Source organism: Eretmochelys imbricata, chromosome 10, assembly GCF_965152235.1.
Source record: "Eretmochelys imbricata isolate rEreImb1 chromosome 10, rEreImb1.hap1, whole genome shotgun sequence".
In the NCBI taxonomy this organism is placed as follows: Eukaryota; Metazoa; Chordata; order Testudines; family Cheloniidae; genus Eretmochelys; species Eretmochelys imbricata.
Window position 1 is genome coordinate 7,482,785 of NC_135581.1, and position 27,141 is coordinate 7,509,925.

At 43.2% G+C, this 27,141-nt stretch overlaps 1 protein-coding gene across 3 annotated transcripts in view; it reads left to right on the forward strand.

The window, feature by feature from the left end:
• TOM1L2 (target of myb1 like 2 membrane trafficking protein) overlaps positions 1–27,141 on the forward strand; it is a 65,029-nt gene that overhangs the window by 23,480 nt on the left and 14,408 nt on the right. For all 3 annotated transcript variants that reach the window (XM_077827957.1, XM_077827958.1, XM_077827959.1), the window contains exons 2-12: positions 332–416; positions 1,194–1,272; positions 3,405–3,554; positions 7,805–7,939; positions 9,070–9,228; positions 11,220–11,336; positions 14,029–14,162; positions 17,729–17,777; positions 18,309–18,432; positions 19,299–19,416; positions 22,689–22,764. In XM_077827957.1, the coding sequence (XP_077684083.1) occupies positions 332–416; positions 1,194–1,272; positions 3,405–3,554; positions 7,805–7,939; positions 9,070–9,228; positions 11,220–11,336; positions 14,029–14,162; positions 17,729–17,777; positions 18,309–18,432; positions 19,299–19,416; positions 22,689–22,764 (1,226 nt within the window). The remainder of the gene's footprint in view (positions 1–331; positions 417–1,193; positions 1,273–3,404; positions 3,555–7,804; positions 7,940–9,069; positions 9,229–11,219; positions 11,337–14,028; positions 14,163–17,728; positions 17,778–18,308; positions 18,433–19,298; positions 19,417–22,688; positions 22,765–27,141) is intronic.

The following is a 27,141-nucleotide window of genomic DNA, read 5'->3' on the forward strand; positions in this document are numbered from 1 at the left end:
GTAAATTAGAACTTTGAATGATTAACCCCTTCTCCCATCAAAATATCACAGCTAAAGTAGGGAGTTAGCTAAGAAGATAGAGTGGGAATTAACTGACAGCCCTTCTGTGGATATTGAGTAATCGAGCCCACAGGATTAATTTTTATTCCGGAAGCTTTTAGATTGGTCTCTAAATTAGGAAAAACGGTATGATATAGTCCAGAGTCAACAGGAAAATTTGTCCCTTCCTGATTTGGGGAGTGCTTAAACTTGTGTACAAAATTGAAGATAAGATGGACTATAGTAACTTAATCATGGAGAGGTGACAGAGATTTTTGTGTTGGCTTCACAGAAAAGGCGACTGATGGCTCCTTGCAGAGTGAGGATTGGACACTTAACATGGAGATCTGCGACATTATCAACGAGACAGAAGAAGGGTATGTGCATTATAGATAACTTGGGTGTTTCACACGTTTTGCTGATACTGATCTTTGTTCTTCAGCATGCTAGGTGGTGCAGTGGGCTAATAATGCACAGGTGTCCTCAGATTAAATCCCATTTTTAGGTAGCAAATGAGTTGTTCGGTCTCCTCATCCCAAACTGACACTGATCCACTTCAGACAACCAGCACATCTCGTGGCACTTGCTAGTGTAAGACCTCTGCTCAGGAGAGTTGGAAGGTTAGAATAACATGGGATGTGGCATGTCAGGATTGAGATTCATTAGCAGAGCTCTATGTTGGCCCAGCACCAAAATGACAGCACTAGATTTTCATGGTGCAATATCTAATTCCTGGGTGTATCCAAAAAGCACATACTAAATGTGCTACAATAGGGATTATTGAGCCTGTATTTTTAGGAGACATGCTTGTAACTTCCAAGCCTCCAAATGCTGCATTGCTACCAGATCCTAACATTTGAAGAGAGGGACCTCTCTGGTATCCTCTGCCACTTCAGCACTCAGGCTGCGTTGCTTGCGCTACACAGCAGGCCTGTTCTCAATGGTATTATGCCTTTGGCCTCTTTCCGAGTGGCTGTCTGCTGTCTCGTTCATTCATCGCCCTTGTATATGCATTCTCATGCTGAGCTTTCAGTGATCATAGCTGGGTTATCTAAAGTGAACACAAGTGCTCCTGCCCTGTCAGAAAGGGTTAGGGAACACCGATGTTCCCACCTTTATGAGGAGTGAAAATGATATGTTTGTTTCTCCTTCAGTCCAAAGGATGCTATCCGAGCACTGAAGAAGAGGCTGAATGGAAACAAAAATTACAGAGAGGTGATGCTGGCTCTAACGGTGAGTGGGATGAGCTGGGAAAGTGCCAAAGAAAGCTACCATAGTATCGTTTACCTTCAGAAAGGGGAACTACACAAAAATGAGGATGCTAGTTAAATGGCAATTAAAAGGAACAGTCACAAGGGTGAAATGCCTGAAAATTGCATGGAGACTATTTAAAAACACCATAATAGAGGCTCAAATTTAAATGTATTCCCCAAATGAAAAAAAAAAGCAGTAAGAAGACACTCCCTTCCCCCCCAAAAAGCCACTGTCACGAAATAGCAGAGCAAAAGAGACAGAGGCAAAAAGGTGTCCTTTAAAAATTGGAAGTCCAATCCCAGTGAGGGAAAATAGAAAGCAGCATAAACTCTGGCAAGTCAAGTATAAAAGTATAAGGCAGGCCAAGAAAGAATTTGGAGAGCAACTAGCCAAGGGCACACACAAAATTTTTACTATTAGTTTTTAAGTACATCAGAAACAGGAAGCCTAAACTAGATCAGCATAAATTACTACATTGTGCATTTGCACAGCCCCACTAGAGCGTGAGGTAATTTGGCAGTGACCTTTCCTGCTGATCATGTCAGCAAGGCTATTGGTTGAAAAGGGCCTACTGGGTGACATGGCAGATCAGAATGTGTTTTGGTGGGTGAAACTTGCACTTCCTGAATGTAAGGGACAAATACTATTGACTAGATCAAGGCATAACGTTGTAGGTAGGTGATCTGCATGTTTCCCCTGCACCCTGCCAGCATGGTTTAGTCCTCCCTTGCTATATCCCATGCTGCTCCCTCCTTAGGATAGATGGTTGCCAGTTGTACTGACCTGTGAGGTGGTTGTCACTTGTATGAAGATGACCATTCTAAATTCTTTTTCATTCTTTACCTATCTGGCTTTGACTCAAAGTCCTAGGTTGTCATTCAGATAGCTGCCAGTTAAGGGGTTTGTTGGAGAGAATTAAAATAAGGTGCTAGTGTCCCAAGGAGTAAAATGAGACTGCTGTGTCCATCTTAATGTGGATATGGAATTATACATTGTCTTGAAAAGAGGCTGAAATCTGGACTTGCAGGCTTCAGTGCCCATGTTGTCAGGTGTGAGGACATCACTAGGAGCAGAAGCTCCTCGGCTGTGGGGTCATGGCCGTTATTAGCCATGGTTATATGTAAAAGCTGTTTGTTGTATTTCTCTCCATGTACATCATGTTCTTCACAGAAAACAGTCAATAGCTGCTGTTCTGTGGTAATCGAATGTCTAAGTGAGAATGACTCCAGCTAAGTTATGGGGGAAACGTGGATATAGCCTGTCAAAGAATTCAAAAGCAGAGTGTTTTGAAGGATTTAACATAATTTGGCATAATACCCATGTAAAACTCTGTAACATGGATTGTAAATTGGGGTGTCCTGGTTCAGTCACATTTCAGGAGCATGGAAAATGGGTGTCTCTAAACCTGACCCTGTGACAGGATATCCATTTGACATGTTCTTGTTGTAACAACCTATGTGCTGAAATTTGGTGTACAAACAGTATAAGTGAGCAAACTTCAGTGAAAGTGGCAGAAACTTTATTTCTTCACCTTGACAATAACAAAAGTTGGATCACAAAAGACTCTGGGGTGTTAATAATAGAGATTTATTTTATCACAAGACAAAAGGTATCCAGAAAGGAGAAGACTTTAATATGAATCACATTTTGTCAGCATCTTTTGGTGCCCAAGGCATTATTTCTAGTGATATTGTCTCATCAGCTGGATTACCCCCTCACTGACTAATGTGCAAAAGCAAAGGTCCAAAATTACCAGTGAAAATTAAAATGAGAAAGGGCTACATGTTTGATCCAATTAAACGTCAGGGTACATCTAAAGGAAAATTGCTACACTTTGGCTATTAACCAGTTGACTGGTTTGCATGGTTCCTGGTAAAGGTAACTGAACATATAAATGAATTCCTAGGGTTGTATGTAGAGGAGGAAGCTCTGTAGGTATACTGGGGATGCTGTGCAGGGGAAAGAAGCAAGAATAGGGTACTAAGTCTCCTCTTCCCCTCTCCTTCCCCCCTCCCCCCCCCAATGATGACACTTTGTACCAGGAGGATTCTTCCTGTTGTGAACGTGATCAAGCTTTGTTCCATCAGAGGTTCTTTGTGTTTCTTGTGTAGGTATTGGAGACCTGCGTGAAAAACTGTGGTCATCGCTTCCATGTCCTAGTGGCAAACCGAGACTTCATAGATGGTGTTCTGGTGAAAATCATCTCACCCAAGAACAATCCTCCCACCATTGTACAGGATAAAGTACTAGCCCTGATTCAGGTAAGCAAGTCAGCTCTTCAATTCTGTACGCCATCTCTGAGATAGGGGCTGTCTCTCTGAGCACTGTATAGTGCTGAGCATGGTGTTAGTGTTAAATGTATAATGTCAAACCCACAATGAAATTGGAGACACTAATATATGAAGTTTAGGGGCAGAACTTACCTAGGGAAAAAATGCCTTCTCAATTCTGAATACACAGAATTCTTTAAAGTCATCACTTTGGTAATGAGTGTTTTTTTTTAAAGGCAGCACATCTACTGGTTAGACGGGCGACCTAGAAGTTGGTGACCTATATTCTGTTACCAACCCTAACTGACTCACTGTATGAGGTTAGATAAGTTGTTTTAGCAGCACATTCTGCTCTCAGTGAAATAAATGGGAAAACTCCTGTTGATTATTTTTTTAAATAGTGCAAGATCAATCTCTTAATCTCTCTCTGCTCCATTTCCCTGTCTGAAAATGGGACTACTTTTCCATCTTTAATAAGCCCTTTGTACTTCTATAAGTAACATTCATCAAAAGATCTCATTTCCTCTGCTTGCTCTGCAGCAGCAGTTTACTCTCATACCATTTCCTGAACTGTCAGCTCCTTGCCCAAAGTGGTAAAGGTCAGAAGTGCACATCTGCCACTTACTTGTATGCTGCACAAAAGGGTAAACAAAGCCATGCTAATTTCATGTCCCATTAGAATTGCATGAAGAAACATTGGTGCTGGAGGAAACCTGACAGTCATAGGAAGCTTAATTTGCAAGCTTCTACTAGGCTATTGCAAACACCAGACAGTTAAAAACTCTCTATGTTAAAAACGATATAAAGGTTCTGAGTTGGTTCTTGGTGGGAATAGGTTTACAGGCACATAATGCAGTTTTCAAAACATATTTTTAATTTGAGCAGGGAAATGGTCTACTGAATTTCCAGTTGTTTCTTGGGCACACCAGGTGGTACGTATTTAAAGCATATACAGGAACATAAATGAAGCCACTAACACTTACTAAATAAGATATATTTTTTTAAAACAGGAAATAAACTGGGTGGAAGACTTAGGAGTGGACTGCGTAGGAGCTTCAGGAGCCCCTTCGCCCTCCCTTCCAACCCACTGCTTCTTCCATAAATAATGCAACTTTATTAGAACTGTTTAAAAGAGGCTCCTCTTAGTCCAAGTGAACCTTCAGACGTCCCCTCCCTTCGGTGGGAAAGCCGATGGGTGAGATCACAGTACAATAATCTGTATTATGTGCTATTAATAGAAACGTCTTAACACCAAAGTGTGTTTATTTCCTTACTAAGGCTTCTACAGTGGTTTTTTAGGATGCTGGCTAACTTGATGCCCAGATCCACATCGTTTCCACCCATTTAATAGAACAAGAGTGGAACAGTGGTTGCAACATTACCGTGAAGCCAGAGTCATTGCTCTGTATAGTTACATATATTTATATCTGACTAGATCTAGTGCGGTGGGGTTAAAAGCCTTCATTGGTTTCGAATCCAAAATGCTTTTTGGCATAAACAGAATGGAAATTGTGAAGAGTTGCCTGTGGTCGGCTCCTCTCACGTCTTTGTTTTGTCAGAGTGGTGAGTGACTTCGTTTTCTAGATTGTCTGATAATTCAGAGAAAGGGACTACAGAAGTACTTCTCCGCTCCCTGATGGGGGCACACAAACATGGAATATCCTGCATCTCATCCAGCTTTCCTCAGCTTTAAGACTCTGCTCTTCTTGTTCTCTGATCCAAGGGGTTGCTGTCTCTTCCCAGCTCCACTCTATTATAGCGTTTTAATGGCCCACACTTCCCCTCTTCTGTAGACTTATGATTTAATAATAGGGAATTTTAATGCCTATACAAGTGAGGACTAACAGCATAAGATAGAAGTATTGGAATGTGCTGTGCAAACATCTCTTGAAGCAACCCTCGCTGTTATACTCCTGTGTCTTTCCTGAGTGTGGATTGCTGCGGGATGGTGGCTTTGTGTCTCCATCTTAAAACTAGTTAGGTAGTTTGTGCCCCCTGCTGCTGTTAGGAAGCTGTTCCAGAGCCTCCCTCCTCTGATGGTTGGAAACCTTCTTCTAATTTCTAGCCTAACTTTATTCATGGCCAGGTTTATACCCATTTGTTCTTGTGCCAGCATTGTTCTTTAGCTTAAATAGTTCTTCTCCCTCCCTGGTGTTTACTCCCTGATGTATTTGTCAGCCTCATTTTGCAAGGCTAAACAAGCCAAGCTGTTTTAGTCTCCGCTAATAAAATTGGCTTTCTGTTCCCCCTAATCATCCTCCCAGCCCCTCTCTGAAGATGTTACAGTTTGAATCCATTTTTCTTGAACATGTGTGACCAGAACTGTACACAGTATTCCAGATGAGTTCTTCTCAGTGCTTTCTACAATGTCATTAATAGTACAACCAGTATTACATTAACTATCCCTGTCTGTGCTGGAAATAGCTCACCTGGATGCTCTAGGTGCTACAGTAATACAAATAATGTTGTACTGACTAAGTTGACCATAACAAGTAGGTCATGTAGTATGGCCTCTTTCGTCAACCAACAGATTTCACAACTTTTTTAATTTGTTCATATAGTGTCAATTACAACTGTATTTTGGAAATGCTTTTATAGAATATGGCTCTCGCCTGGATCAGGTGCTCACAAGTTCAAATCTAGCAGGGTTAGGGCCTGCACTATGCCACGCTGCAACTTTTGGAAATAGGAGTTCAGTGGTTCAGCTATTTGGATGTGGGGTGAACCGAAATTCCTTCTGCCCAGCCGTGGCACTGTCCAGGTGAAAGCTGGACCCCGCAAAAAAAAAAAAAAAAATCAAATCAAAAGGCAAGATTTAAAGACTGGAGATGATTCAATGGGGAGGGAGATCCACACAGCCAGAACAGCACAAATGAGTGTGTCTCCTTTCTGTAGAGGTGGAGAGTTGCAGAGGAGAGGCCAGATTAGCAGGTAGAAGAGTAGGAAGCCACAGAGCTAGGGTGATGTGAGCTCACTGATTTTGAATTGGATGCAGAAATAGCTAGAGGAAGCCAGTGAAGCATGGGTGCAATTGTCTCTCTTCCTGGGGAACCAAACCATAGTAACAGCTCTGTACAGCAATGCGGTGCCCCTGGGGTGGTACTCAGAGCGTGAGTCATTCTGTGCAGTGGCTAAACAGAGCTCACCTGGGACCACTTCAGTTTCACTCTATTAATAGAAAGGCAGAGTGGAAAGTGCTATTCTATAGAAATGGGTTTAAACTGCTGCTCATGTAAATTACAAACATCAGGACAGTACAAGATTAGTTACTTCTGCAACAAGGATGCTTCTGTTGTAATTAAGGAAGCTTCTTTGAAACTGACCTTTCAAACCTGAATGGCTCTTCTCAGTTGGAGATAGTTTCTCCTGCTGAAATGGGATTGATGGAACTCTTATTGCTTCTGAACAATCAGTGCAATTAATTTACTGTAACAGTACTGGGAAGCAGAACTGTTAGCCCCCGAGAAATGATGGATTCTTCCCGAGGTATATAGGGTACTAAATACAATTTCCTAGAAATGAGCAGAGTAAGAGTTTAAGTAAAATACTTAATCTTATTTTTAATCTGTTTTATCCTTGATTGAAATGATGGCTGAAAACTTTTTTTGGGTGAAAATAGTCAAAGTATTTTTTTCAGAATATGATTACATGGTGAGCATTCGTGGAGAACTTATTCCAATCTTACCAACATTTCTCTGAATAGCTCTCTAATTTAACAGTAATACTTTACCTTCCATGTGACTTCTTTCACGTGAAAAGCCAAGTGGACCAAACTTTTAATGAAAGTAAGGTCATATTCCAAAAGACCAAAGAGATCTTTGTGTGTGCACTTACATTTTCCTTTGCCTTTATTGTGAAACATCTTTTATTACATTTCTTAGGAATTTTACTTAAATTGCTTCTGTCTCAAAGCTTATTGCAGGGCTAGAATTAAGTATGAGGGCAGATATTAACGTACCACCAAATATAACTAAATGAGTGAATTACCCACTTCTGCCTATGTAATTGTTATGTGGGACTACTATATACTGTGAATCCCCATTTATTTTCTGTTTGATGCTTGACCATCTGGGTAGAAACCCAGAATCTTTCAGATCAGCTCTAATATTGAAAGTCTCCTTTGAGCCTGAAATGCATGAATGTGTTTCTGGTTTGGATCTGAGTCGTGTGATAGAAGAGGTAGAAGGGAACTTGCAGATCATATGGAAGTCTTATGAATAATCCTGTATGTTGTTTTCCAGGCTTGGGCAGATGCATTTCGAAGTAGCCCTGATCTAACTGGAGTAGTGCATATTTATGAAGAACTCAAAAGGAAAGGGATAGAGTTTCCTATGGCAGATCTTGATGCTTTGTCTCCAATACACACACCACAGAGGGTAAGCTGCAGTGAAGGATTTTCCAGGGCCATATGAATAATTGGATACTATTCTTCTAACTTCTGCTCTTTTCCTCAGCTGTTGATTTATTAAAGTTGCCCCAAACTTTCTCAAACCTGGATGGCCTTTGTAATAGTAAAAGGGAGTGGAAAAGTATAAGGGAACTGCGTTGACAGGCTGATAAACTACTGGCATCCCCTTGAGACAAACATCAGCTCAAGAACAGAATGAGTCTGAAGGAGTTTTATACACTTGTTCTGTACTGAATATTGTGATCTATCACCAAACTGCCACACAAACATAACTAATCTGCTCAGGACCAGCCCGGGCAGGATCTATTGTTGAGTTAATTATCTCTCCCCCAGAGAGGACAATTGTTTCTGCTGATGATATGGCGGAACTGCCTTCAATGAATCTTGTGCAGATGAACAAAGAAGGCCTGACTTTCAAAGGTTGCTTAGCACGCAAGCCAGTGTTCTGCATTTTGTGTACTTTTTATTTTGCTTTACACAATTCATGGGGGACATCAGAAGAAACCAGTAGATGTCCCCCACTTTCAAAGGTGCTAAGCAACCACAGCTCCCGTTGACTTTGTGTGAGCTGCAGGTACTCAGTACCTTGGAAAGTCAGGACTTACAAACTCGACTCGGCTATTACTGTTGAAAAGTAAACTTACTGATCACAAATATTCAGACTGTTCACTGTGAAACTATATGGCAATGCAATAATATAGCTGCAAATGTAAATACACAGAAAAACAGGAAATGCACTTAGATTGTGACAGCAAAATGAATTACCTGCAATGTGTGTGTAGCAAATGATTTTGTAAAATGTGACTTCATTTCTAGGCTACATGTCTTTCACTCTCTGACCCTTGTTTTTATTTTCTTTCTTGCCTTTCTTGTGGAGGAAAACTGGAACTAAAAGTTATGGATTGGGATAGAAGAGATGAACATAGCTTGTCAATGCTATTCCACATTTATGCTCTGATATGTCAGCTTGTATTCCATAACAAAAATTGACCTTTTCCTGAAGGTGGAGCTATGGTCTGTACTTGGGCATATTGCCTTAGGGTTGATGCAAACCAAGCACTGTCAGCATTTGAACCCTTTCTTTTTCTGATGTAACAGAGTGTTCCTGAAGTAGATCCAGCAGCAAATATGCATGTGTCCCAGTCCCAGCAAAAGACGAGCACGAGTTCCTATTCATCCCCATCTCCAACAACATATTCAGCTCCTCAGGCCCCACCTCTGAATGTGACTGGTCCCATCACTGCCAATTCTGAACAGGTACTGGGATAGAATTCTGGTTATTTCAAGTAAATAGATGAGTAAGGCTCTTAGCTCAGTAAATCAGCCTACTGAGCTGTCATCATAGTCATCTATTTTAATTTTTCTGAAGGTAAGTTTCAGTTGCAACCGAGACCTGGTTTTGTCTAGTGACCATTTCTCCTGTTGTGGATTGTGAAATCAATCTGCCTTTAAGGCTTAAGAAAATTGTGATTTTTGTTGTTCAAAAGTTGTGGCCACAATTGGTTAAAGTTGCAGTTCAAGGCATGTAGCCTGCCTTCCAAAGCAGGGCAGCAGCACAGAAGAGACATCATGTGTCCTGCTTGGTTCTCGAAGGCAAGCATGACAGTGGGTGGAGTGGGACAAATTTGAGTGGTGGTGTGACCCTGTCTAACCGGTTGCGACACACTTGCTCAAATTACGCCTAGTCATCCTTCTGCCATGGCGGGAAGGGAGGGCAGGCCTAAAGTGATGAGTGGCTTTGCAACCTGGTTCATGGGATCGTAGCATCACTCAAATTTGCAGCAGCTGTAAAAGGTTTTAAAAGGTATTAAAAGTTGTGGTTTCCACAACAAAATGATGGGCTGCAATTTTCTTACAGCTGTATCTGTCTTGGATACACACAGTATCGATTACTGTAGTATCTGAGCATCTCAGTCTTTTAATGTATCCATCCTCCCAGCCCCTGTGTGGTAGGTATGTCTTACTGTTCCCAACTCATGAGTGGGGAACTGAGGCACAGAGAGACTAAATAACTTGAACAAGGTCACAGAGGGAGTCTGTGCCAGAACTGGGAACTGAATTTGGGGCTCTCAAGTCCCAAGCTAGCACCCTAACCATTGGCCCATCCTTTCTATGAGATGCAATGAATGCAAATCCAAAGAGGAAACGCCCTGATCCAGAGGTCATGTCTCCTTTTCCCCTCATCCATATCCATTTTGAGAGAAGAGGGTAATGTTTTATAGCATAATTCTGTTTAATTTAGCTGCTCTTCTTGTTTACTTCCATGTTTCCATCTGAGTGTTAGCACAGCTGGCTTTGTCATGGTGATGAATAACTAAGCTTGGCAGGATTTGATTTCAATCCACAAAGGTCAGTAAACGTAGATTTCAGCTGACACTGAAATCGACAGGAAAAAAAATCAATTGGTAACAGTTGGTGCGCCTGCAGGGAGAGGGTGTCCCAGCCCTGCAGCAACACAGGGAGCTCTCTGCAGTCCTGCTGTCATGGGAGTGAGGGAGCAGAGCTGCAGAGGGCTCCCTGCACTGCCACAGGGCCGATGAACCCAGACTCTGCAGGTGCAAGTTGCAGGGAGGTCTGCTGTCCTGGCCTGGAGGAGCAGAGACCTCCTGGCCAAGAAGGCAAGGAGGAGTTGTCCTCTGCCACTGCGGAGGCAGCCTTGCTGCTGAATGGCTCCATCCCCAGGCAGGAGCTATTCAGCAACAGGAATGTCTCCCCTACAGCCAGGAACTCCTTGTCATCCTTGTAGCTCTGGTTTGCAGTGTCTGCTCTGCCCAGCCAGGACCACAGCCTTTCCCACACCTTGTGCCTTGTGATTCAATGTCACCAGCCTTTCAGCAGCACAGGGAGCCATCTGCAACCCGGCTGTCGGTGGAGCCCTAATCCCAACGCTACCACCCCTTAATTTCGAACAACTGTAAAACTTAAAATTGTTAAAAAATAAAAAAAAAGTCTTAAAAATAAAACTGAATATTAATTGTTGAAATTAGAGAAAACAAAAATCAAATTCTGCTACGTCCTTCATAGCTTCTTTCTTCAGCACCGATCTGAAATGTTACTTATCTAGAGTAATCTATCTTCTTTATGATGAGATGTAGTAGCCTCTCTGTGATCTCCAATGACAAGCATCAGATTTACTGTTCCCAAGTCAAATCACAGAAGCAGGGGAGTTGCAGAGCCAGTACTTAAAAATGTTCTGCTTAACACTGAAAGGTAATATGGTCCTTGCTTTCTCTCCTCCCCAAAAATAGATTGCCCGGCTGCGTAGTGAACTGGATATTGTTCGTGGGAACACAAACGTGATGTCTGAAATGTTAACAGAAATGGTTCCTGGACAGGAGGATTCATCGGATCTTGAGTTGCTACAGGTAAGTGTGTTTTCCAGCAAATCTGTTCCTGGAGCCTGGCATGATGGGGTTTCCTTTTCCTACGCTCCACTTCAGTTCCTTGGTTTGTCTGGTTCTGTATTGGAAGTGTGCTTGTGTCTGGACTCCTTAACTGGGCAATAGTCATGCTTTTTGGATGCTGTTGTGCAATTGAGGTATGTGATGAAATCCTCAAGGCGACTTCAGTCCTGTTCTGTGAACTTCGCTTGTTCCTTAATCTTTCGCTAATGCTGTGGTATGGAACCGGAAGAAAGAATTGAAATTGGAGGAAGGCCAATGCAATCTGTACTTCAGCAAACACTTAGGATCATCTTTATAATGGCAAAAAGACCCCAAATCCTGACAGAGCACAGACCTATTCTCTGTTCCAGGATGGATTAAATTTTACCAAGGGATACTGTCAATTCTTCGTCACTTGAAATCTTTATATCCAGACTGGATATCCCTTTCTTAAAGGTACTCTAGCTCAGCCAGAAGTTATGGGCTTGATGTAGGATACTGTTCGTTGTTCTCTGGCTTGTGCTGTGCAGGTCAGACTAGATGATCATAATGGCCCTCTGGCGTTAAAATCTATGAATACATTGAATCAGCAGTATTCCAGATGAGCCAGCCTTAATGGGACTAAGTTCATCTCCCAGGCTTCATGTCTTGTTCCCCAAGCCAGCAATGGCTGAGGGTGCTACTGGGGCAGTCCACTCAGTTGCGGGCAGGCAGGTAGCCATTCAGCAACAGGAATGCTGAAGTAGACAAGGTCTCTGCCCTGAGAAAGTGATGAGCTGACTTTCCAGCTTCTGTCCCTGTTCGTTACTTGCCTTCTCTTCCAAAGTAGGCTATCGTCTCATCACTGGGCCAGTGGAGGATGTGCCCCCACCCCACGTGGCACAATGGGAGCAAAGCAGGGAATTGCTTTCTGTGATGCACCAGAGTTCGAAATTGGTCCAAAACCTAGTCTCTCCGATGCAGCAGCAGTGTCTTGTCTCGAAGCCATCATGGCAGCTGATGGGAGACTTTACAATAGATAAGGAGCCTTTCAGCTACTAAGCCATTTGGATTGGATTGATCAAAACAAAAGCAGCTTCCAGGACACTGTGGCAGACCAAAACAGCACAGAACCATTTGTTTATATTTATAAACAAGCACGAAAATCCTGACCCAGTGTAATGCCAGTCTAGCTCTGAGGTTAGAGAAATGATCACACAGTGAAGTGTGACAGAAGTGATTCTTTATTCAGACTGGTTCTCTCCAGCTGATGCAGCCTAAATCTGGGTCACCGAGGAGAGAGACTATTTTTGACTTTAAAGATGGAAAGGTGTGAGCTGGATACTTATATGTGAAGGACTTCTTGCTTTGAGGTTTTATATCGTCGTGCTTCTTAAATAGTTCCTGACATTTTCCTCCACAATTAAATGTAAACAGCCTGCCTAAGAGCCAAGACTGAGCAGAATAGATAGGGACTGTCAGCCCTATCCACTATGGCAGCAAGCAAACCTCTGAAATGTCACAATCTGCTTCTAAAGTGACTGGGATCAAAACTGACATTGGAGAACATATTCCTCAAGCTGTTAAGGCAGCTGGATTGCATGAAGTGAAATTTATCTAGAGCTTAGAATGTCAGAGCAAGCAAAGAAAACAAACACGTTTTGCTTTCATCCCAAAGGTTATGTACCAACAAGTCATCCTTGTTTAGTGCTGAATTTCCTCTCTGGGGAGGGGTAGGAGAAGAGGCGGAACATGATTTGGTTGAAAAGCTTATTCTCATTGGAGTAAAACTGGGGTCTCGCCAGTGGCATCAGGCAGCTCTCCTGACATGTCAGTTTTAACCTCTGGTCCATACAATTGCAACCCTGTGCCCTCTGAGACTGCCAGAGGTGAAAGAATATACCCATTAATTGGTGATGGCAGAGAAAGCAGATCACTTGACTAAGGCAAACTTGAACCCATATCCCTTGAGGTGAAAGACATCTACAGGGCACACCTCTATGCAGTCTAGCCTTTAAGGTTCTCTCCTTAATCATTCAGTGCCCTGGGTTACATCTTATCAGTGGACACGCTGACCCCGGTGAGACTCTACTATTTGGTGTTGTGTAGTACTACTATCCAGAATGTTTTAGCATTTAGTTCTGCAATGTGTGTAATTTGTATTTGTTTCCATAATACATGGTCACGCTTTGTGCTGTGTGCTTCCACTTTCCCAGCTGCTGGGGTGTTTCTTTTTCACTGTGTCTAGCCAAACCAGTGGCAAATACCAGTGATCACTTTCCCATGCTCCTAAGCCCGACAGGACAATACCTTTGGTGCTTTGTGCTGCTAGGCAGAAAACCTGGGTGTGTCCATTCTGGGAGGCCCTGGCTGTAGTATGCTTACTCTCAAAAATATTTATGAAAATAATCCATAGGTATTTAATTTTTTAAAAATCTTTGCCATGTATTTATGATTAAAGAAGAACTAGACACAGAATCATAAATAGGCCGTCAAGGTTTTAGGCCATGGTCCTTCTGAAACGTGTGTTCTCTTGGGTGGCATTTAATCTTCCGTAATCCACATTGTGTTGGTGCTTCTCATCTGATTGAGAATGCTGAGCCAGTGATGCATGTGGCTGAAAACAGAGCCCAAGCAAATATACTTGTTCTTCACTGGTTATTGTAATACATGCGTGTACAATTTATTTCCTTAGGAACTGAACCGAACCTGTAGAGCTATGCAACAGAGAATTGTGGAACTTATCTCCCGAGTGTCCAATGAAGAAGTCACAGAGGAACTGCTGCATGTGAATGATGATTTAAATAATGTCTTCCTCAGATATGAGAGGTGGGACACCTTTTCCAGTAGTCCTATTTACTCCCACATTTTGGGTTTCCTCAGAAATGCAGGACAAATTATTAAGCAACCAATAAGATGAAATGCAAAGCAAATTGGAGGAACTGGACCAAGAAACTGGTATGAAGAATTCATGTGTTCTCCATTGTGATTGGCCTTAAATTCATCCGTGTCCCCAAGAAGGCTTACAGATTCTGGTTTTAAAAGATGCTGAGATTTTTTTCATAGCCACTGAGTTTTGGTTTCTTTTAGAATTGCAAAAAAGAGAACTGATTTGAATGTAGCTATAACTTCTCAAAGCACTGGGTTGTAAAAGTTGCAAATAAACGCTGGGCTCCTACCTTTTAAATTCAAAACCAGAATGTGTTTTAAAATTAGAGACTGATTGCTGTTACATTACATATCCTACTAAATGTAGCACTCTTGGGAAAGTTTAATCCTTCCCTGAATGATTGGTGCAGGAGTCAAACCTATTAAAAAAAGGTGCTTGTCTCCCCTACTGATAACACAAGCCTTGTTTATAAAAAAGCTTTTTAAAAATAAATTAGACTCTAGCTGTGTGGTTTTGTGCTGTCACAGAAAAACTGCACATTGATGCAAAAAATCTGTATTCCCCCAATCCATTTCACCTAGTCTTTTGCACCAGATTCTTCACAATTTCCAAACTAGAATTGTTCCTCATGCTATGAATTGGGACAATTCAACACTTGTGAGCAGGATTTTACAAGTAGCGAAGTGTAAATGTCTCTGCTTAAGGCTCAGAATGAGACCGATTACCCGTAAAATGGTGAAACTTGAAACATTTTTCTCCATCTCGAATCTCACTGAATGGGGTTAAGCTTATTATTGCGTTTTACACCTAAAGGGCAGCTGCATAGTTAAAAAAAATGTTTGAAAAACGCAAATAAATTGCAGAGTCACTGCGTAGGTTTGAATATTTCAAGCATGTAGAAACCAGTTTATCCTCTTCCTCCTTTACCTCCATTACTCAGAGTTCAGAATTCCAGATGTTGGTTTCTGGTGCCACTGATGACATAAAATGCAGTCAGTGGATGCAAGCAGGAACTGACTTCTTGAATTTGGAGCTTGTTGGTTCACAGGAGAAAGTGGCTTGTAAATCTTAGTAGCACATATTTCTCAATACAATGGGGATGCTTTCATTTTTGGGAGCACGCAGAGTGGGGCTTGATATTTTAGAGAAGCTGAGCATGCACAGCCTCCACAGACACTTACAGAAATTTGGGCCTAAACTTCCCTCTATATTTGCTCTTAATTGACAATGTAGATTCCACTGTTAGTTTAAGAAATCTTCGCAGTTCACTCTGACATTGTCCTGCTGGCAGAAGGCCCATGGTATTGAATGAACGTGCACAGGTCCTGACTTTCGTACCGGGTGGAGGGGGTTGGAGTTTCTAATTGATCTTTATTCAGAAACAGGCTGACTTCAAAACATTTTGTTGTGTTTCATAAGGAAAGAGGGTGATAGATGGCTTTTGTAAAGGGAAATCACGCCTCGCCAATCTATTAGAATTCTGTGAGAGGGTCAACAAACGTGGACAAGGGTGATCCAGTGGATACAGCGTACTTTCAGAAAGCCTTTGACAAGGTCCTTCACCGATGGATCTGAAGCAAAGCAAGCACTCATGGGATAAGATTGAAGGTCCTCTCAAGGATCGATAACTGGTTAAAAGATAGGAAACAAAGAGAAGGAATAAATGGTCAGTTTTCAGAATGGAGAGAGGTAAATAGTGGTGTCCCCCAGCGGTCAATACTGGAACCAGTCCTATTCAATATATTCATAAATGATCTGGAAAAAGGGGTAAACCAGTGAGGTGGCACAATTTGCAGATGATACAAAGCTACTCAAGATAGTTAAGTGCAAAGCAGACTGAGAAGGGTTACAGTGAGATTTCACAAAACTGTGTGACGGCAACAAAATGGCAGGTGAAATTCATTGTTGATAGATGCAAAGCAATGCACATTGGAAAACATAATCCCAACTATACATATAAAATGATGGGGTCTAAATTAGTGGTTACCAGTCAAGAAAGAGATCTTGGAGTCCTTGTGATAGTTCTCTGAAAACATCCACTCAATGTGCAGCAGCAGTCAAACAAGTGAACAGAATGTTAGGAACCATTAGGAAAGAGATAGATAAGACAGAAAATATCGTATTGCCTCTATATAAATCCATTGTACGCCCACACCTTGAATGCTGCATGCAGATCTGGTTGCCTCATCTCAAAAAAGATATATTTAGAATGGGAAAAGGTACAGAGCAGGGCAACAGTTAGGGGTGTGGAACAGCTTCCATATGAGGAGATATTTAAAAGACTGAGATTTTTTCAGCTTGGAAAAATATAAAATCAGGTCTATAAAATCATGACTAGTGTGGATAAAGTAAATAAGGAAGTGTTATTTACTCCTTCTCATAACACACGAACTAGGGGTCACCAAATGAAATGAATAGGCAGCAGGTTTAAAACAAACAAAAGGAAGTATTTCTTCACACAATGCACAGTCAACCTATGGAACTCATTGCCAGGAGATGCTGTGAAGGCCAAAACTATAACAGGGTTCAAAAAAGAACTAGATAAATTCATGGAGAATGGGTCCATCAGTGGCTATTAGCCAGAGTGGCTAGAGATGCAACCCCATGCTCTGAGTGTCCCTAGCTTCTGTTTGCCAGAAGCTGGGAGTGGATGACAGGGATGGATCACCTGATTATCTGCTCTGTTCATTCTCTCTGAAGCACGTGGCATTGGCCACTGCCAGAAGACAGGATACTGGGCTAGATGGACCATGGATCTGACCCAGTATGGCTGTTCTTACGTTCTTAGATCTGCATGAGGGCAACCCTAGAGAATAGGGAAGATCCATTTTTAGTGACTGTTAAGGCTGAGTCTGGGCCACAGACATACAGCTAGTGGAAACAAATGACCCTGCCCAGTGTTTTTCCTCTAATCAATCTATTTTAGCTGAAGTGGTTTATTTTGTGCTTGGGGAGTGTCTGCCTGGGCATTGGCCCTGAGCAGCTGCTGAGAGCCTGGGAGTGTTTAGACAAGGGGACAGACCCATGAAATGTTGAGAGAGATGAGGTTTGCAGAAGCACTGAATGTACTGTAGCGTGCTCCTTGGGCAGAGCTGTGCTAGGGTGCTGCTCTGCAAAGTGGGAAATGCTTGGGGAGGGGGAGTACTCAACTCTCTGGCCAGGGGCATTACCCTTCTGGCTCCAAGTTCTCCTACCCCATTTCTTCAGAAAATCCTGTCAAGTGGCGGTTTATGAAGGGAAGCTGTGCAGCCCCCTTCACGCTGCAGACCCTGGATGTACTGGCCTCCATGTGCTGTAAGAGCCAATTAGTCAACACCATCCCTGCTGGAGCCCCGGAACACAACCTCTGTAATAGTTTTCTTTCTTCCTTCAGAGCAGCTGGGAGATCCCACCAAAAGCCAAAAAAAGCTATCTTCACCCCGACGGACATGTCCTGGCTTTGTCTTGAACTTGACTTGCTCCGAGTGCATGTGTGGGTTTGATAGTCTCTTTTGTTTTATAACAGGTTTGAACGGTACCGATCAGGCCGTTCGGCACAAAGCGCCAGTAATGGAGTAAGTATCCAGTTCACCTTCTACAGTCGTGGTGCACTCAGGAGACTTCTGCCAAACACACGCTGAGTGTCTGCGTTGTAACGCTGGCTATGGTGAAGAATGTTTCCATGACTGATTGGTATTGAATGTACAAAATGAGGTGAAAGATAGAGGCCTTGCGGGGCTCAGCTCTTACCATTACACGGCTCCAAAGCTAAAGGGGATGAGGAAACAGAAGGCAACTTAACTAATTCTGAGGTGATAGGGGAGACGTGAGAGATTTTTCAAGGCTGTGTTGGATGAGCTAATACCATAAAAGCAAGCCAGATGTTGAGCCTATACTGCTTTTTGGACAGTGACCCAGCCAAACAAATATCTTTTCTGTCTACTTGTGTTGCATTCATAGTCTAAAAGCCTAATTAAAATACTCCCATTTGCAACAGCTTTCCACAGAGGGCTTTTTTAGGAAGCATCCATCATTCTCATTTTATTTTGTCTCTGTTATAATTGCTCGGCAGGAAGTATAACCTACCATCTTGACTGTCCCAACAGGTGCTGAGTGAAGTGACGGAGGATAATTTAATAGATCTGGGCCCTGGTTCCCCAGCTGTTGTGAGCCCAATGGTGGGGAGCACAGCACCTCCAACTTCACTTTCATCGCAACTTGCAGGGCTTGGTAAGTACCTAGTTTTTAAAGGGCAGATCAGCATGGAACAGTAGCTGCATGTGACTTGTCCCGAGCCACTCCGTGGTGAGCCTGCATTTGGGTCACTGGGTTAACAAGTGCCTGTGTTTTGTTTGAGGTAGTAGTTACTGGTAACAGCCTGGTGACATTAAGAAGAGCTGTGGGTAAAAAGCATTGTCCAGCAGTTAGAACAGTGGAAAAGGAGATGGATATGGGCTTTAGTCTGTCACCGATTCGCTGTGTAACCTTGGGTTATTCGCTTAACCTCTGTGCTTCCATTGTCCTATCTGTAAAGTCAGGATATTACTGATTTACTTGCTCCAAAGGGATTTGAGACTTAGAAGCACTTTTACAAACTTTAATTGAAATCCTTGGATGAATGGTTCTATCCAAGGACAAATCTTGTGTTTTACAATAGATGAAAGGGCTCTTGATCTGGTCATTCCTTTTGACCTCTGCATTGGATTCCCAGCCAGTTTAACAATGGGGAGAAGCACAAGGACTAAGAACTACAGCTGAGAAGACTGGAATCCTTGCACAAAATAGCTGTCCTCTTCTTTTGTGTCATCTGTGTCAAAACAACAAAACTGGGGGCTGGGAGGAGAGAAGGCAGCTTTATACTAGTTAGGAGGTATAGTCTATATCATGGTTCTTGAGTGATGGGAAATCTCTATCCAGGCTACTCAGGGTAAAAATCCAGGCTACTCAGTGCAATATTATGGCTCTCATCTACTTTTCACTGTAACTATCCTATATTGCTGCTGATTTCTTGTGTATCCTAGGTATTCCTGACTGGTACTTGATCACAGTTCACTATTCTATTGGTCCCTTATTCTCTGTTGTTGTTGTTGTTGTAGACTTGGGCACAAACAGTGTCAGTGGAACACTCAGCTCCCTTCAACACTGTAACCCTCGAGACGACTTTGACATGTTTGCACAGACAAGAGGCAGTTCCTTGGCTGATCAGCGGAAGAGGTAAGTTGGCATTTGGTTTTAAATGCTCTTTATTCCCAGGGAACAAAATTTGAGGCCTCTTCAGGTCAAAGTGATCTTATAGCTCAAATTACATGGATTTTCATCCTCTGACCTTACTTAACGTAGATTTTCTCCTGCTGGATTTCATTGGATTATTTGGTAGGTGGAGAGGTCGTTTTTATAGGCGAAGGTCCACTGTAGATTGGTTCAGTAATTTCAGGTGCCATCTTGTTTCACCTCTGAATTTCCAAGTCACCTAGAAACTTAGGAATTAAGTTGCTTAAATTCTTTTTCTACACAGTGGGTCTTGGAATTAACCTTCCCCTAAATAACCCTGAAGGTATCTGAATATGAGAGTAAATTTTGGAAGACTAGCAGTGGCTTAGGGTAAGTCTATACTGCAGTTAAAAATCCATGGCTGGCCCATGCTACCTGCCTTGGGCTCGGGCTGCGGTGCTATTTATTTGCAGCATAGACATCTACAGTCAGCATGGAGTGCGGGCTCTAGGATCCTGCAAGGTTGGAGGGTCCCAGACCTTGGGCTGCAGCCAAACCAGAACGTCTGCACTGCAATTAAGTGGTCCCCGTAGCCTGAGCCCTGCGAGCCCAGTTCAGCTGGCCTGGGTCGGCTGCAGGTGTCTAATTGCAGTGTAGACATGCCCTTAGAGTCTTTCACATATAGGTCATGGCTTCAACCTGCACAGGTCTGTAATGACCAATCGTGATCACCTGAGCCTGGGAACTGAATTACCATCTCACCCTTAGGGCTGATTCCTGCTGCTCCAGATCAAGGTATGTTGGCTGGGCAGCATGAAGAAGCTCCCACACTCTACCTAGTCTGTAGAAAACAAGACGTCCGAGGGCTGCACCTTCCCAAGCACTGAATAGGAATGAATTTTTTTAATGAAAAAGGAACCCATGCTCTTATTCTGAGAGCTTTTGATCTCTCTCATGTGAGGCTCATTAGAAGGAGACTGTCAGGTATTTTTGTTCGACGTAACCCTTCTCTAAGGCCCTCCCTGGTTTCAAATTCGAGGAGATACAGGTCATATCGGAGATTGGAAGCGAGTCCAAGTACCGCAGGAGGAACAGCACCAATATCCTGCAGCGACAGGCACCTTAGAGATGCAGCTAGGCAGCATCCCGTGCACCTTCGTTCCCTTTCTCAGCTGGTAGCTACCCGCTGCATTCTCTCTCTGCCTGGTTTTCTCAAAAAAAAGATCCTCATCAGGAGAGACCAGGCCTGGAAAATCACAGCTAGGAAGCTACAGCTCAGAGGTCCTGGAGAGCAGGAGGGCTTAAGCAGCCATAAGTACAGATGTCCATGCTGCTCCAGGAGTAATAGAAATATATTTGATCAGTTTAGCATTTTAATTTAGAGTTGCTAAATTAGCACTAAGGGTGACTGAATTCACACTGGGGTGCTAAGCCTGGGGTAAACATATCATAGTGGGATCCAGATCCAGATCCCTTACAGGGTTTCCGTTATGCCTGTTGTACTAAATGAAACGTGAAACTGCTCTTCTCAGCCTGCAACTCCATCTCCATCATATGGGAAATAATGGAGCAAAGAGCACACTGAAATCCATCATTTCAGAAGGGAGGATTATTGTACCTTCATTAGCTCTTATGCTGTTAAAAGAGAGTGAAGCAACTCCCTAGAGACTTGGCTGTAGCTTATTCTGCTGCAGAAGCAAGACAGAGAGGTGCCACAAGGACTCCTCATTGTTAAGGCAGAGACTGTGGATCGCCGTCCTCAGGCTGGTAGAAGCAGGCATGCCAGGGAGAGGTGTTTCACCAAGTCAGGCATGTAGCACCACCCAGTGGCTAATTTACAGGTAGGTGTTGGTATCTGCTTGAGAGAGCTGATTACTAGCCCTTGTGCATGAAGGAGAAGTGATGGTAGTGTTCCCTTAGCTAAATAACTATAGTTATGATCCTTTTCAATAGCAATTTTGCATATCTTTTTAAATACCCAGTAAACAGGCAGCAGATCCGGTGAACCGAGCTAGTATGTTTTCCTGCATCTTTGTTTCCTTATACCACTTGTTGATTACTGTGGCCACCTCCATCATGGCTTTCTCCATAACTGGTAGGACCTTCTTCCCTACCCGTTATCTGATGAAGTCATATCTCCCCTTACCTCCACTGGCTCCCCCTTCACCACATCATGTTCATGTTTCTTGTCACCACCTTTTAAGGCTTCACAGAAACTTAACTGGTCTCTATCCAGTCCCAGCTTTTTGCGCCCCCAGCTCTACCATTGATGACAGCTTCCAAGCCCCATGTGCCTGCTTCTTCCCTATCATCTTCATGCATTCTTCTGCACTGTCCTCTGCATTTGGAATGCCCTTTCTGAGCAGACCTCCAAAGCCACCTGAAGGCTCACTTCTACCATGATAACTGTAAGAAACTTAACGATTTAAATCTCATTCTGTCTTAAAAAAAACCAAACAAACCAACCCCCAACCACCTGTTTGCTCCATTGTGCTATGTCCTAGCCTTCAGTGAGTAACTTGGTAATCATATTTGATGCCTGTCCTGCCTCCTCGCCAGCTCCCTACTCTGTCTCTTACACATCCCATGTCGCATCATATCTGAAATCTATTTCTAATCACCTTGGGTCAGAGAATGTTTTTTTTATCTGTACCGAGAGGCTCCTACTGCACTCATAAAAATGATAAAAATTGGAAAATGTTCAGCGGAGGGCAACAAAAATGATTAGGGGACTGGAACACATGACTTATGAGGAGAGGCTGAGGGAACTGGGATTGTTTAGTCTGCGGAAGAGAAGAATGAGGGGGGATTTGATAGCTGCTTTCAACTACCTGAAAGGGGGTTCCAAAGAGGATGGATCTAGACTGTTCTCAGTGGTAGCAGATGACAGAAGAAGAAGCAATGGTCTCAAGTTGCAGTGGGGGAGGTTTAGGTTGGATATTAGGAAAAACTTTTTCACTAGGAGGGTGGTGAAACACTGGAATGCATTACCTAGGGAGGTGGTGGAATCTCCTTCCTGAGAAGTTTTTAAGGTCAGGCTTGACAAAGCCCTGGCTGGGATGATTTAGTTGGGGATTGGCCCTGCTTTGAGCAGGGGGTTGGACTAGATGACCTCCTGAGGTCCCTTCCAACCCCGATATTCTATGATTCTATATGCTCCATGCTAGTCTCAAATAAAACAAGTGGCAGACTAGTAGATTAGTGCTTAATGCATTTTGTTCTGGCATTCGGGGGCGGCTGGATTTGCATCAGTTCTGTTTGTTCCTTTGTTTCAGCGTGACGTATGAGGATCCGCAGGCTGTCAAAGGACTGGCATCTGCTCTGGACGTTCGAAAACAGAACACAGGAGGGGTACGTCATTGCTCTGAATTACTGCCCTCTGAAACAAGCACTCCAGCACAAAGCTGGGAGCGTGACATGCAATGCTGCATCTGTGTCTGAGTTTAACATTTCATTTGGTATCCCACCAATGATTCAGAAGGTAGCATTGTCCATTGCATTTAGTGTGGATGCCAGTGAGGGCCATGTTGAAATAAATATCAAAGAACACGTACTTGCTTGGTAACCATTCCTAAAGAGAATTGCTACTTAATGTATTCAGTATAAATAACATCACAAAAACACAGTGGGTGAATGCTTCTGTAATCTTGCAGTCTGCCTGGATGTCTAGCTTTCTGGGAGGAGCCACTGCAGAACTGAGTGGGTAACCTTCTATGAACGCTGATTAATTCTTGTCTATGAAAATTAATATAGTTGTTCAGAAAGAACACAATCTGTCTGAAGTTATAACAAACTAGATATTAGTGACCTAGAGTGAGAGCTTACACTGGGGATGCCTTTAACTCCTTTGGCCAGCCCCATCTAGGGATGTGAGCTGAATAAAGAGCAAGTGAAATTCCCAGATATACCCCCAACCCCCTTTTAGCACTTTGTACACTCATGGTTGTCACTATAAGTCTAGTGATGGCTGAAGGAGTTCAGAGCCCCCAACCTGGCTCTGTATTGACCACTAGGGAGCATGGAAGAGCCAACGCAGCACACATCTTTCTCCATCAGCTGAGTTGCATCTTCCCATCCCATGTTGATCCCCTCTCGATTCTCTCACATGCTGGGAGGTTGCAATATATTCTGAGGCATCTGGCCAGCCCAGCAAACTTTCACTCTGAGCCAGTGAGAAATGGGAATGAATGTTTGTGGGTGAGTCAGGCCAGGTGTGCCCAGCTGCTTGCTGCCACTTAGACTGTTGAGAACAGAATCTTTAATCCCTTCTTTGTTGCTGGCTCACTTTGGAATTACCAGTGGTGAGTGTTGATGTGACACACAAGCCCTTGGCAATGGAGGCTCTATTCTGCTGGTGGCTAAGGGGTTGTTATCCTTATTCATTAGTGGTCTTGTTCTTATTTTATACCTGCTTCGGGCACTGCCGCCACCTGTCACTCACACCAGCATAGATGTTACTCTGCCTGAAGTGTTGTCAGTTCAAAGGACCATGTCTTGAACTAATCTGACTGGTCAAAGTATTTGAAAGCAGTCGCTCTTCTGGACTATTGAATTTGGGCTGTGGGATATCATTACAGCTCAGATCTTCACCCTCTTTTCAAAGGTCCTGATGGCTGTACCGCATAGTCCAAAATAGCCCATTTTATGATTGGTTAACATAAGCACTGCTTGTCTGGGAGGAAGCGTAAACCCCGAATAGCTAGGAGACAAAATACACTTTACAAAATGATGCAAGGCTGTTGGGCACTGCTGGTTAGTGGTGATAAAAATGCTAATAACGTCCGAAAGTTATCAACCCCTGTTGGTGTAGTAGGAGTAAAGTTGTTGGTAGCTTCTTGTTCTCTCTAAACTAGTGTGTGGTTTAATTAGGACAAGGCTTAACTGAAGGATATTTCGCTTGTAGGTAATCCAGGGAGGGGCCAAAGCCTATTACAGCACATTCTTCTCGGACTTCTCATTTTAATGAGGTTCTCTTATGTTAAAGTTCTTCTCACCAAACTGAAGTAGTGCAGTTGTTCTCAAACGGTGTGCATGGAGAGATGGCTGGTCATAGGCAGTTGACTATCCTTGCTTCCAGCTGCTAAATCACATGACGACAGCTAAAAATATATTACTTTTACCCTTCCATGTTGGGAACTGCTGTAGTTGCCAGCGAGATGTTACAGGATGGCAACTAGGAAGGGCAGTGCCCATGAGATAACCTTTGTTATCCACACTGTGGAGAAGTTGAGAAGATTGAGTGATTCCACCTCGTGATACGTTCCCCAGCCAGACTCCTGAAATGAGATGTTATGGTTTTGGTCCCCTTAAACTGTGAAGCCCTTAAAGATGTGCAGTTTGAAAGGCGCCAAACTATTTCATCCAGTTATGATTATTTGCTCTCCCCCAGCCACTATCATCATGTCCTTTGTAAGGCTGGCGTTACCAGGCTAAGCCTGGACAGTCTCTCTGGAGACCAAGAAAAACTGGAGGAAAAATAACGTTTGCTGTGAATTATCACCTCCAGAAAGGGAAGTTCCAGAATGGCTTAAACGTAGGGATTTTTGTGAGGCCCGACAGATTTCAGAGTCATCTAGTCCACATTCCGACGACTTTTAAGAAAAATAGAAACGTCAGCCTCACTTAGAAATTGTGAGCTCTGTAACCTGCCCAAAGGAAGCCAAGAGGCCAGGACTCCTGTTTCTGATGTACAGATCGCACAGAAGGGAGACAGAAACAGGTGGTGACTTTAAGTGGGTATTACCAGAAAGGACCCTATGCATAGTATATGCTTCTGATTTACTGCTTTGTATTATTACCTTATCACGGGTGTTGCTGTGGTTTCTTTCTTGATGGGCATTTCTGCTCTCAACGCAGAGGAGAGGTAAAGGTGGGAGCTCAGACATGGAGCCCATAGACAAGTGGCTAATTACGCAAGGAATGGTGAGGATTTCACCAATTACAATGAACCCTGTTCCCCATTCCCGTTCCTTTTGTAGAATAACTATCCTGTGTTTACCTCTCACCCAACCTGCTGAACTATCACAAATCAGACAGTACAAGGATTTTATTCCCCACCTGTATAATTGTCTAGGGGATGGGGAAAGTTTAATATTCAGGGGGTAGGTCTCCAAAAATTCCTTTTTATATTGCCCAGAGACCTGCAGCCCCGTAAGTCTCTTGTTGGCATCAGTTGTAGCAGTTTCTACTGTCCATCTTTACCTTCAAAACAGGGCTGGGGATCCTGTTAGTTCCTTTTACTGTCTCGATTTATATATGCAGTATCCACTTTTCAAGCATAAACACAAGCTCCATGTATTTAATTCAGGGATGGGTCATTTTCTCGGCTCCTTTTCGAACTCCTTTAATAGCAGCCGACTCCTGCGGCACTTAACTCCATGGCGAGCCCAGCACATGAAGTTTGCAGGATCAAACCTAGTTGGATTGAGTAGCATAGGAGAAGGGTACTTCTCTGTGTCTTTCTCTTTTTCTGCTTATTCTAAAACAAGGGAACCTGAGTGTGCTAGCTGGATTGACATGTTCCATTGGCACTGGCAAATGTCCCATTTAAGGAATATTTCCTGCATTAAGGCTTTCAGGATTGGACTTTATTGGGAGGACCTGGTGCAGGGTTTCCAACTCTGGCAGTTTTATTGTGAGTCTCATGATACTGGTGTTTTACTTACAGCATCAGGTCCTGGAGACAGCTGAGCACATGAGAATCTCAGCATGCCTTTAAATAACAGTTCTGTGCTCTGATGCTTATGATGAAAAGTTTGAAAGTGTGACCTGAGTGTACCTTAAAGGCTCAGAAACCAGAGGAAAATAAAGAGAACGCAACAATTGTTTTAAAATAACTCATTTTTAAGTCGGTCTCGATTCAGGGGAGGGAGGAGCTGACTCATGTTTTAATGTTTGAGGTTTCAATACTGTGGTAACCTGCTTTCAAGTATAACCACACACATCTTTAGGAGGAATGGTCAAAGTCCTGACATGAGACTTATTGCGGGTTTGTAGGGGTGTGTGTGGCTTAGATTTTTTGAAGGGGCAGGAAGGGGATTTTTTTGGAAGTGGTCTGAGGCTTTTTACTATTAAACTTAAGAGCTGGGACTATCAAAAGAGCTTACAGGGGCTGGGTATCCAATTCCTACTGAAATTCAATGGGGCACCCAACTCCTGGAGGGGACTTTGAAGATCCCAGCCTAAAGGGGACATGTTGAGAAAAAAATTAAGATCCAGAAAGTAAAGGGTATATGGCATCAGAACACATCCCTGAAATGAAACCGATGAATCCAAAATCGAAAAGTATAACACAAGCCCAGATTTTTAAGCGAGGAGTATGAAACTGCACGTCACCAACAACATGCATGCCAGTGCCCAGTGGAGACACAGCAATTGAGTATTTGGGCATGTACATAGCCAGTAAGGTGCCTGACTTGGTCACATTCATTTGCAAATGCCTGAGTGCGTGCTGGGTTCTCTGCGTGTGTCATGGGCACACTGTGTGCCCAGTTGTATGCACCTAACTTTGAAATGGAACTCTGGTTCCCAGTGTTTCAGAACCACAATTACTAATATAAGCTCGAAAGAGCCGTAAAAGGAATGGCACCTGCTTCTCCGCTGATGCCTTTGGATGCAGTTCCCTGTGACGCTGGCTGGTGTGTGGAGCTGTAGCAGCCACTGATGATCTATTCCATTTTGTTAGAGGCTCATCCATTATGAATAATCCTGTGATTGAGTTAGTTCCCC